Here is a 12,870-nt window from a genome sequence, read left to right on the forward strand (position 1 = left end):
AACGTGTGTGTGTGTGCATGCATGTACATGGGTGTGCTCTCTTGGGCTAACTGTCCAGTCAGTGGGGCAGCATTCACGTCACTGAGTGTGTCACATTCTCCTAAAAACCAAGTGTGACTCAATTGACAATTGAATAAAAATTTCAGTTGCCGTCGAGTTGATTTCAATTTATGGACATTCCATGTGTGTCAGAGTAGAACTATGCTTAATGGGTTTTCAGTAGCTGATTTTTTGGAAGTAGATTGTCAGGTGTTTATTTCAAGGTGCCACTGGATGGATTTGAACTCCAACCTTTCAGCTAGCAGCAGAGCATGTTAACCGGTTGACCATCCTGGGACTCCTAGATAGAAATAAAAACATGAAATAAAGTAACAAGAATGACCAATATCTTCAAGTTTGGTGTCCCACGAGGACCAAACCTGCTGCCATTGTGTCGATTCCGACTCAGAGCAACCCTATGGGACAAAGTAGAACTGCCCCATAGGGTTTCCAAGGAGTACCTAGTAGATTTGAACAGCCGACCCTTTGGTTAGCAGCTGTAGGTCTTAACTGCTGCGCCACCAGGGTTTCCCCCCATGAGGACAGTGAGGGTAAATACCACTTCTTGTCTTCTCATGTTTTTACCCCTCCTTGGGCTGGGACCTGAAACATCCTGTCATGTGGAAACATTTTTGTTGGTTTTGCAAAGTTTTGATGCACTACTTTAATTTTTTTTATTTACAAATGGAAGGGTCAGCTGTGTTACGCTAGTAGGGAAAGCTCTTGTGATGTCTCTGAAATGTTTCGAGCTCACTTAAAGGCAAAATTCTCAGACTCTGCAGCACTGGAGTTGCAGTAACATTGAAGTCACACTTGGAACCAGCCAGGTACTCTTTGTCATATAAAAGCTGAGTTTTTCTCCCCATCTCCTAAAGAGCCTTTATTATGCTTTATCTTCCTTTGGAGACCAGAGGCAGCATGTTCTTTCTTCCATGTGAAGGGACAACCACAAGGCATTACGGTGCAGCTTCAGTAATGTTAGTAGATAAAAGTTTTTTTTAAATATTGAGCAATAATCTCCCAGCATGCAAGTCCTACTTTGGGACAAAATTAGGTCCTTTTGGAAGCTGCCTTAACTCTTTGGGGTCTCAACGGTACCATTTAGTCAGTGATTGCCTCTGTGTATCAAACAGCACCCCAGTGGCCTGAAAGAGTTAACGTGGCCTCCATTGCGGTCCCAGGAAGAGGTCGGAGTGTTGGGAGATTCGGCTCAGTGTACAATTACTGTTCTACTCACAGTGGCCCAATTTGCTTTATTGTGGAGTGCCTCCTGGAGTCCCACTGCTCAGGAGATGCGTCTATACTTCTGAGTCAACTGCCTGTAAATTGGTCTTTGAGGGGTTTGCCAGTGCAGGAGAGGCACAGGAATTTGTCAGAAAGACGTGGCAGCGTAGCTCAATTCTGGGGAGGGGAACAATCTAACACAGAAGTATCAAGCCAGAAGGACTGACTTTTTCTTCCCAAAGATTAAAGTTTCCCATGATAGCTGGTTTCCAGGTGGTAGTCACAGTTTCTTAGATGTGCAAATGCTAGTTGGGTATTGCCTTTATTTCCTAGAGCTGCAGTAACAGAAATACAAGTGGATGGCTTTAATAAGCAGAAAATCTAGGGGAAGGCTCTCTCTCTGTCAGCTCTGGGGAAAGGTCTTTGTCTCTTTTCAGCTTCTGTTGATCAGTTCCTTGGAGATCTCCACGAGCCATGTGTCTTCCCCTGCACTTGTGCTTCCTTCTCTGTGCCTTATCTGCTCTTTTTGTATCTCAAAAGTGATTGGATTAAGACACACCATGCGCTAATACGTTCTCATTAATATAACAAAGAAAGTCTTATTCCCAAATGGGATTAGGCCCACAGGTGTAGGGATTTCGGATTCATGAACATGTATTTTGGGGGCACACAATTCAATCCACAATATTCTACCCTTCGCCCCCTACAATTTATGTCCCTCTCACATACAAAACACATTCGTCCTATCACATCGTCCCAAAAGTCTTATATCAATTCGGTGTCCAGAATCTCACGTTCTGAATCATCTAAATGAAGTCTGGATGAGAGTCTGAGCATATTCCATCCTGGGGCAAATTCCTTTCTGTTTCTTGACTTGCGAAGTCTAGAATACAAGTTATCTGTTTCCATAGTGCAATGGTGGAGCAAATGCAAAGTAGGTATTCCCATTGCAAACGGGAGAAATCACAGGTACCAATCAAGTCTACAGCCCAGCGGAACAAATTACATCAGTTCTCAAGGCTTGAAAATAATCCTCTATTCTCTGAGGCCCTCTGGGCAACGGCCCCACCCTCCAGACTCTGGGTACTGGCCACACTCTCCGGATTCTGGGTGAAGGCCCCTCTGCCGTGGGAGCCAGCCCTGCCTTCTAAGCTCACTGGGATGGCACCTCTGCTTCCTCAGCACTGGGTAGCCACATTCTCCTAGTCCGTCTGTGTGGTGACCCCACCCACCTCAGCCTCCGGTGGCTCTGTTCTCCTGGCCCTTGGACATGGCAGTCATACCCCCTTAGCTTTGGCTGGCAGCCCCTTTCTCTTGACCCACTTGAATGGCAGCCCCACATTCTGGAACTGAGGTGGTAGAGACCGGACTCTTTGAAGCCTGGGAGACCATGGCACCATCCTTTGAAACTTACAGGACTGTGGCTTTACCCTTTGAAACTAAGGCAGCCCTGCTTTCTATGTTCTTTCCAACAGTTCTGCTGATCTCCCTGGATGGGCTTTTCTTGGAGGACAACAAATGTTTGCCACCAAGTAGTGCCATTGGCCTGTGTCCTGCCTGTAGAATTCCAAGAGGCAGACAACTTTCCTTCATTTCATATTGTCTTTGTCCCCTTCAGTCTCAGCTCAGTTTTTCTGCTGAGGCAGTTCATTTGATCCATCAGTCACAGGATTAATCTCTTTAACAAAAGATTTTGTAGCCATGTCCTTGGTGAAGGTTCTCGGACACATGTTTTTTCCAAACTTTAATTTTCCAAATCTTTAAGTTCTGTTTTAATTTTGCACAGTTCATTTTAAGTCCATCTTTTTCCTCTTGTATTTTGCTATAAGCAGCAAGGAGAAACCATGCAGCCCCTTTAAGATCTTGCTTAGAGATTTCCTTGACCAAATATCCAGGTTCATCACTTACAAGTTCTACCTTCCACTAAGCCTTTGAACATAATTCAGACAAGTGCATAAAAAGCCTCACCTTCCCTCCAGTGTCCAATTGTATGTTCATCATTTCCTTTTAAAGCCTTACCACCAGAAGCACGTTTAACATCGACATTTCCAGGAACATTCTGTTGATGGAGCCATGTGTATTCTCTAAGATGATAGAGATTTCTTCTATAGCTCTCCTCACGTCCTCTGAGCCCTCACCAGCATTGTCTTTGATGTCCATAATTTACCAACAGTCTCTTCAAGGCAATCTAGGCTGTTATATTAAATAAAAAAAATTTTTTTTTTTTGTTATATTAGGCACCTTAAATTCTTCTATCCTCCACCCATTACCCAATTCCAAAACCACTTCACGTCTTTGTTATAGCAGCACGCAAATTTTTGTCTTCGTTTCTTAGTGTTGCTATAACAGAAGTACCACAAGTGGGTATTTAACAAATAGAAATCTATTTTCTCACAGTTTAGCAGGCTAGAACCCCAAATTCTGGACGCCAGCTCTAGGGGAAGCCTTTCTCTCCCTGTCAGCTCTGGGGGAAGGTCCTTGACTCTTTTCAGCCTCTTTTCCTCAGTTCCTTGGCAATCTCCATGTGGCTTGTTCCTTTCCCTCTGTTTGTGGTTCCTTCTCCATGGCGGATCTTTTCTTTTTATACCTCAAAGGTGATTGGCTTGAACATACCCTATGCTGATATGGTCTCATTAATTTAACAAAGAAAGTCCTATTCCCAAATGGGATTACATCCACAGGTATAAGGGTTTAGGATTCACAACATGTATTTTTAGGGGACACAATTCATTCTATATCAGGTGTGTTCATGTATGCATGAAAATTTCACCTCTTGTCTCTGCCACTTCACTAATGCTTTACGCTGAAGCTCTGGTTAAGCTTTGATTTCTGTGAACAGGGGTGCTGGTGGTATAACCTCACCAGATTGTTGTGAGGATAATGCACGTGAATGCTTAACCCACTATCTGGCCAAGATTAATACTCAAAATTTTGGCCACCGTGACTGTATATCATAAGTTTCACGATCATTTGTTACCTTATAAAATAATTGTTGACGGTCTACTATGTACAACAGTCTTTAACAGTGATCTAGCATTTTTGCTGATTTGGCAAAGTTTTGATGTACTGCTTTTTTTTTTTTTTAACAAAGGAAAGGGTCAACAGTGTCCATTTAGAGGGCCAAATGTGTGTGTGTGTGTGTGTGTGTACACCATACCCGTTGTCGTCAAGTGGATTTCTACTCATAGAAACTCTATAGGACAGAGTAGAACTACCCCGGGGGGTTTCCAAGGAATGCCTGGTGAATTCAAACTGCCAACATTTTGTACCACCAGGGCTATATATACCAGAAAAAAAAAAACAAAACCCAGTGCCGTTGAGTCGATTCTGACCCATAGTGACCCTATAGGACAGAGTAGAACTGCCCCATAGAGTTTCCAAGGAGCGCCTGTCGGACAGGTTTGGTTTTTGGTTATCTCTGTCTCTCTCTCTCTCTATCTATCAATCATCTATCTATCTATCTATCTATCTATCTATCTATCTATCTATCTATCTATCTATCTATCTATCTATCTATCTATCTATCTATCTATCTATCTACCTATCTATCTATCTATCTATCTATCATCTATCTATCTATCTATCTATCTATCTATCTATCTATCTATCTATCTATCTATCTATCTATCTATCTATCTATCTATCTATCTATCTATCGATCTATCGATCTATCTATCTATCATCTATCTACCAAACCCATTGCCATTGAGTCGATTCCAACTCATAGTGACCCTATAAGACAGAGTAGAACTGCCCCAGAGGGTTTCCAAGGAGCACCCAGTGGATTTGAACTGCTGACCTTTTGGTTAGCAGCTGTAGTTCTTAACCACTATGCCACCAGGGTTTCCATAAACATGTGTGTGTGTGTGTAATAAAACTTGTGAAACTGAAAACCAGAATCTGTGTAAGGTGGAAACCTGTCAGAGAAAGGAAAACTAAAATATTTTCCACTGATAGAAAGCTATAGAAAAGTGGTAAAACTGTACCCTGTCAAAGGCAGAAAACTTGCAAGACCTGGAAAAACAAGGCAGTCCCGCTGAGTTCTGGCTCTCGCAGGTTTCACTATGTATATATGTATTTCAGGCTGTATTAGTTTCTCAGGACTACTATAACAAACTGGGTATCTTATTCTGGAGGCTGAAGTCTTGATTCGGGGTATTAGCAGGGCGATGCTCACTCCAGTGGCTCTGAGGGAAGATGCTTTTGCACCTCTCCCAGCATCTGGTAGCCCAGAAGCTCCTTGGCTCGCAGCTGCAGCATAATTGTCCACACATGGCCGTTTTCCCATGCGTGTCTCTCTGCGTCTCTTCTCTTTCCTATGACACCACTCAGATTGAATTAGGACCCACCCAACTCCAGTATGACCTCACGTTAACATAACTGATAATATCTTCAAAGGCTCTATTTCCTAACAAGGTCGTGTTCACAGGTGCCAGGGCTAGGACTTCAACATGTCTTTTTGGGGAACACGCTTCAATCCATAACACAGACACATACAAAGTTTTGCTTAAAACATAGTAAACACCCAAGCACTAACTACCCAGCATAAAAGAAAGAAAAACATTTCAGATAAATGAAAGTTGCCTGCGTGTGCATTGTAGAGCCACTCCCCTCCGTCCTCCTCCAGTGGCAACTGCTAACCTGAATCTGGGGCGAATCATTTCCCTGTGTGCCTGCTTGTACTAGATGCATATATATCCACAAGTAATAAGCTGTATAATTTCACAGGTTTTTGTGAAATCATACTATATTATACTTTTATAACTTGCTTTTTCCACTTAACATTCTATTTCTAGGGTTTGTCATGTTGATACATATAGCTCTATTCTTTTTCAGTTCTGTATGGTATCCCATTATACAAATATACCACAACTTATTCATCTGTTGTCCTATTGATGCATGTTATTTTCCAAATTTTCACAGTCACAAATAATGCATAAATGCTTCTTGTGCAAGAGCAATTTCTCTAGAGAATATATTTAAAGCGGAAATGCTGGGCTTTAGGGTGTGGCCTGTGTTAGTGACGGTACTCCAGAAAAACAGAGTCAGTTACGTGTGTGTGTCTACGTGCATGTATGTATGTATACACAGAGAGAGAGCTTGCATGATTGTAGGGACTGTCAGGTCCAAAATCTGTAGGTCAGGTGTCAGACTGGAGACTCTGGCAGGATTCCTGTGTTATAGTCTCTTTTTTTTTTTTTACATTTATATATTTGATACATATATAATTTTTTAAAATTGAATTTTTGATTAAGGTATACAGAATAAACTAGTTTCTCATCAAACAGTTAGTACACACGTTATTGTATGACATTGGTTAACAACCCCACGACATGTCAACACTCTCCCTTCTCAACCCTGGGCTCCCTTTTACCAGTGTTCCTGCTCCCTCCTACCTTCCAGTTCCTGCCCCAGGGCTGGTGCGCCCCTTAAGTCTTGTTTTGTCCAATGGGCCTGTTCAATCTTTGGCTGAAGGGTGAACCTCAGGAGTGGCCTCATTATTGAGCTGAGAGGGCGTCCAAGGGCCATACTATCAGGGTTTTTCCAGTCTCTGTAAGGCCAGTAAGTCTGGTCTTTCTTTTTGAGTTAGAGAATTTTGCTCTACATTTTTCTCCAGGTCTGTCCAGGACCCTCTATTGTGATCCTTGTCAGGGCAGTCAGTGGCGGTAGCCGGGCACCATCTAGTTGTACTGGGCTCAGTCTGGTGGAGGCTGTGGTAGATGTGGTCCATTGGTCCTTTGGATTAATCTTTCCCTTGTGTCTTTAGTTTTCTTCATTCTTCCTTGCTCCCGAAGGGGTGAGACCAGTGGAGTATCCTAGATGGCTGCTCACAGGCTTTTAAGATCCCAGACGCTACTCAGCTAAGTAGAATGTAGAACATTTTCTTTATAAGCTCTGTTATGCCAGTTGAGCTAGATGTTCCCTGAGACCATGGTCCCCACAGCCTCCGGTCCAGCAATTCGGTCCCTCAGGGAGTTTGGATGAGTCTATGGAGCCACCGTGGCCTTGCCTTGCACAGGTTGTGCTGGCTTCTCCAGTATTGTGTACTGTCTTACCTTTCAGCAAAGTTACTGCTTATCTTTTGTCTATTAAGTGTTTTTCCATCCCCACCCCTCCCCTCCCCTCCCTTGTAACCATCAAAGATTGTTTCTTTTTGTATGTAAACCTTTTCGTGAGTTTTTATAGTAGTGGTCTCATAAAATATCTGCCCTTTTGTGATTGACTTATTTCACTCAACATAATGCCCTCCAGATACATCCATGTTATCTGATGCTTCACAGATTAACCTTTGTTCTTTAGCTTTGAGTAATACTCCATCCTTGATTTCTTCTATTACCCAGTAGTTTTTAAGCAAGAGGTTGTTCAGTTTCTGTGTGTTTGATTTTTTTCCTTTCTGTTTCTGTTATTGATTTCTATTTTTATGGTATTATGATAAGAAAAGATACTTTTTATTATTTCAATGTTTTGGATATTGTTAAGTTTTGTTTTGTGGCCTAAAGCGTGGTCTATTCTGGAGAATATTTCATATGCATTGGAAGAGAACGTATACTTTGCCGCTGTTGGGTGGAGTGTTCTGTTTAATGTCTGTGAGGTCAAGCTGGTTGATTGTGGCATTTAGATTTTCCGTATCTTTATTGAGTTTCTTTCTAGGTGTTCAGTCCTTTACCGAAAGTGCAGCATTAATGTCTCCTACTATTATTGTGGAGCTGTCTGTCTCTGTTTTCGATGCTGTTAGAGTTTTTTTTTTTTATGTATTTTGGAGTTCTGTCATTGGGTTCATATGTATTTTTTATGGTTATGTCCTCCTGGTGTATTGACCCTTTAATCATTGTATTGTATCCTTTCTTATCCTTTATGGTGGATTTTGATCTAAAGTCCATTTTACTGGAGATTAATATTGCCACCCCTGCTCTTTTTTGGTTACTGTTTGCTTGATGGAAACCTCAGTATTTGCTCTTTAAGGTCGTTAACTGATTGGATGAGGCCCACTCATATTGTGGAGTGTAATCTGCTTTACTTTAAAAGTTAATCACATGTAAATACCTTTGTAGCAACATCTAGACTCATGTTTGACCAAACAAGTAGGCACCGTAGCCTAGTAAACTTGACACATAAAATTAGTTATCACATTGCCCCTTTACTTTATAAGATTATGTTAAATACTTCATCAAAGAGGTTCTTTCAATTTACACTATTAATCAAGCATGAAAGTTCCTGTGATCCCACATCTTCTCCTATATTTGGTTTCGTCAGCATATAAAATATCTCATTGTAGCGTTAGTTTGCATTTTCCTAATGATTTGTGATTTCATTTTCTGTAAAATGCCTCCTTGTTTCCTTTTCCTGTTTTTCCCTCTCTACCCCCTCCTCCCTCATAACCATCAAAGAGTGCTTCTTTCTGTGTGGAAACATTTTCCAATGTTTTTATCGTAGTGCTCTCATAGAATATTTTCCTTTTGTGATTGACCTATTTCACTCAGCATAATGCCCTTCAGATTCATCCATGTTGTGAGATGTTTTGCAGATTTATCATTGTTCTTTATTGTTGCACAGTATTCTGTTGTATGCATGTACCATGATTTATCAATTCATCTGTTGATGGGCGTTTAGGTTGTTTGTGTCCTTTTTGATTCCTCTGAGAAAGGAGAGAAGAACTCTTGGTTTGGGCTGAGGAGGGAGGCAAGGTGGTTCTGGTGCCTGGCTTTGTGGCACTGACATCTCTATCAAATTTTGATGGGCTCCCTGTTTGCTGCCTTTCAGGCTTGGGAACATTCTGTGGGGATCATCTGCTTTCCCAGTATCCAAATGTTGGCAGAGGACGTGTCCCACCAGCTTGCCCAAGACATACAGAAGGCCCTTGCTGGGAAGCCTGCAGGTAAGAGAACACATTTGCTAGAGAAGACTTTCTGGAGGGCAAACAAGAAGGCTGGTCAGCTCTGAAGGCCCTCCCAGGCCTCTGGGTAAGCCTATCTCTATTTTCTAGTGGAGTTTTATAGAGTAGTGCTTTCTAAGCTGCACAATAAACTAATTCCTCCACTGAGTAGAATCAGTTCCCATGTTGGGAATGAAGGGGAAGGCTTGCAGAGGAAGGAAGAAGATTCGGCTACTCCTGGGAGGGAGAGACTCTGCTTTTATCCATTCTTCCCCTTGATCTATACACAGACACACACACACACACAGAAACAGCCAGGACTAGGGTCTTCTGTGGGGAGGAAGTACTAGCAAAGGGTTGTTGCCTGAGTGTTCAAGAGATAGCATGGTCCGGAAAAGACAGAGTCCAAAGTATGTTATGTGCTGTGGGCTGTACTGAGTTGAATTTTCCACTCTTTTGAGCAGACCTTGGAGGATGGGCAGAAGTTTACAATGGGCGTGGGGTTGGGAGGAGGAGAGAATTCCAGGGGGAGGACCAGCTTAAGCATGGTATGGATTTTAGGAATCTTGGCGTGTCAGGGGCTGTGTGATGCAGGTGTGAGGCAGAAGGAGAAGCTTCTGGATTGTAGGAGTCCAGTCGCTGAGAAGTTTGTTCTCATTCATTGGGCAATAGGGAGCCACTGATGGTTGTTGAACAGGGGAAGTGGCATGATAAAGACTGTCTTCCAAGGAGATTAAACTGGCAGAATGTGAAATATTTGCTATAAACTCAGGTGGGGCTGGGGGATGTGGGAAGGAGGCAGGGGCCCCCTAAAGATGCTAAGACACATCATGGGCATAGAGGAGCCCCTGGGTAGATGGGGAGCTGGGTGGCAGGCCCCACTGCACTCACCGCTGGTCAATTTTCTTCCCTTCCTGCACCCTTGTCAGAGCAAGCACGAGCAGTTGCTGGGCAGCTGCTACAATGGAAGGGGGATGTGGATCAGGGTGGCTACCTGCTCCTGAAGTCGGCATATGTGCTCACAGGGACAGACTCGGTAAGTTCCAGGCCCCATCATCTTCTCTCCTGGACCTTCCTAGTCACTGTGCAGGGGGTGTCTGAATGATGGCATGTCCTGAGAGTTCCTGTCTTTTCATGAAACTAATTGTCTCTCCTCCCCTACTCCCCTTCCCTCAGAGAACATATAGTTCAGAGTCTGAAAGCCAGGTTTGATTCCTGCCTTTTCAGTTGTTTCCCCTCTCTGCAACTCAGCTGTGTTGCTTATTTTAGGGGCTGAGGACAATAATGGACAATAATAGGGATAATGGCCCTATTACCCTCATTATTGTGAGGATTAATAGTGACTGCTGTTTTTTGATTTTTTACTGCAGGATGAGGGTGGTGGGCTGGAGGCTGATACCTAAAATTAACCAAAGGACAACGTGACTTCTCTTTGGCATAAACTGCCAGGACGCCTATTAGGCACAGTGACTTGAAACACAGAATGAGTCTTTTCTGCCCCTGGGAAAGGACAGTCTTCAGTCTGAGTGGTGACAGATAAATCTGGGGGCTTGTTTTCCCAAAGCAGTAAGAGGAAGGGGTGGTTGGCGATAGACAGTGCAGCCAGTGTAGCACGCAGAGGGCAGGGAGGCAGACGCCCAGAGGGACAGGCTGTCGTGGCAGAGCCAGGTGTCAAACAAAGGGGCTTACTGCCCTGCAGTGGAAGCTTTTGGGACAAGAGGTTAGAACAAACTACTTGCCTTATGTTCAGAATTCTGGTCTAGACTATACGTTCTTCCTTTTTCTTTCCCTCATTTACCCACCACGTCTGTTAGGCTGGTCAGTCTGCAGGGAAAGCTCTACTGGACTGATTGTGCACTGCTGAGTGCCCACACGAGCTCACGTGTGCATGCGTGCACAGAGCTTGTAGGCTGGTCAGTCTGCAGGGAAAGCTCTACTGGACTGATTGTGCACTGCTGAGTGCCCACACGAGCTCACGTGTGCGTGCGTGCACAGAGCTTGTAGGCTGGTCAGTCTGCAGAGAAAGCTCTTCCAGGCTGATTGTGCACTGCTGAGTGCCCACATGAGCTCACGTGTGCACCCAGAGTTTGCAGCCACTCTGACCATGGTGGAGCTGCAGGCAGAGCTGGTGCAACGAAGGCTGAGGGAAAGTTCACGCCAGGCTCATCTCCATTCTGCCAACTTCATGTCTTCTCAGCCTCTGTCTGATAGCACCTGGGGCTGCTGAGCTGGAGTGTGGCTGTCTGGAATAACAGCCTTGCCTCTAGGGCCACTTTGGTCTTGGCGAGGTCTTAGATCTGGGTGAGGAGATGGGCAGTGGCCCGATCAGGCCCTTAATTCAGCTGTTCATGGACTTTGAATCAGCCACCCTCCTGACTGAGCTCCCGGTTCACTAATCAGGAGCCAACCGACTACAATCTGCCCTGTAAATTGTTTGGATGCCCTTGTTTCTACTCTGCACTGGTCTCTCCCTCTCCCACTCCCTCCCTCCCACTTCCCTCTACCCCTCCCTCCCTACCTTCCATCAGCTATTTCATAAAGTAACTTAACATTTATTGAACACACAGCAGACACTTCACCTAAATTTAATCTTCACAGTTGCCCTGGGTGGGACACCAGGGGCGGATTATTTAACAGGCAAGGTAAGCATGGGGCTTACTTTCCTTGCCAGATCGTCTGTAGTAAACAATTTCCGTGAGTTTCACCACATCAAAGATGTTATGAAACACATGTGAAATTGTTCACTACAAATTAGTGCTTATTCTGCTTACTGGGTCACCTGCCCTTGTCCAAAACCCACTGCTGTTGAGTCGATTCTGACTCATAGCAGCCCTATAGGCCGGAACAGAGCTGCCCCATAGGGTTTCCAAGGCTGCGTCATAGAGGCAGACTGCCACGTCTTTCTCCCACGGAGCAGCTGATGGGTTCAAAGCTCTGACTTTTCCGATAGCAGCCAAGCACTTTAACCACTGTGCCACCAGGTCTCCTCTGCCCCTGTCAGAGATTTGTAACTTTGAAAAGAGGCTTTGATTCTGTGGGAAGGTGCCATGGGGTTGGGAGAGAAACAGTTGCCAGCCATACATAGAAGCAGAATGTTCCATGTGGTGAAAAAAGTGAAGTCGCTCACTACAGATGGTCTGGTAAGCATGGTGCTTACCTTGCCTGTTGGATAATCTGCCTGGGTGGGGCACTAGTACTGTCTCTATTTTACACTTCAAGCCCAGAGAGGGGAAGGAACTGGCCCCAGGTCCCGGCTACAGTGGGATCTGGTTCTGTCCATCTGAGCCTGTAGCTGTGTGTCACACTCTGTCCTCAAGTCGTGTCCCCTTCCCTCCCAGGAGACGCTGGGCCGAGTTGCCGAATCTGGGCTCCCAGCCCTGCTTCTACAGTGCCTTTACCTCTTCTTTGTCTTTCCTTCGGAAAAGGATGAGCTTCTGGAGAGCAACCTTCAGGTTCAGAGGATGTTTGTGCAGGTGAGTGAGAGGAGGGGGTTCCCTTCTGAGCTGGCCGAGCCCTGGCTGACTCCCGAATGCTTCTCTGAGATGCTTTCCTCCCCTCGGCTGCCCTGGCTGCCCAGGAACCCCGAGGCACCTTTCTCAGCCCCAGTTCTGAAGCTCCTCTCTTCTGCTGGAGTACCTGGCTCACCCTTCCCCCACTCTGCAAATGCCTGGGGACCCTGTGTGATTGGATGTAGGTTTTCTGCTAGTCCCCTCAGCTCGTTATATCGTGGCATT

At 44.6% G+C, this 12,870-nt stretch overlaps 1 protein-coding gene across 12 annotated transcripts in view; it reads left to right on the forward strand.

Annotated features, from left to right (window-relative positions):
• WDFY4 (WDFY family member 4) overlaps positions 1 to 12,870 on the forward strand; it is a 410,290-nt gene that overhangs the window by 30,934 nt on the left and 366,486 nt on the right. For all 12 annotated transcript variants that reach the window (XM_049854909.1, XM_049854915.1, XM_049854916.1 and 9 more), the window contains exons 3-5: positions 9,025 to 9,139; positions 10,066 to 10,172; positions 12,475 to 12,609. In XM_049854909.1, coding sequence (XP_049710866.1) covers positions 9,025 to 9,139; positions 10,066 to 10,172; positions 12,475 to 12,609 — 357 coding nt within the window. The remainder of the gene's footprint in view (positions 1 to 9,024; positions 9,140 to 10,065; positions 10,173 to 12,474; positions 12,610 to 12,870) is intronic.

Source organism: Elephas maximus, chromosome 16, assembly GCF_024166365.1.
Source record: "Elephas maximus indicus isolate mEleMax1 chromosome 16, mEleMax1 primary haplotype, whole genome shotgun sequence".
Taxonomy (NCBI): Eukaryota; Metazoa; Chordata; class Mammalia; order Proboscidea; family Elephantidae; genus Elephas; species Elephas maximus.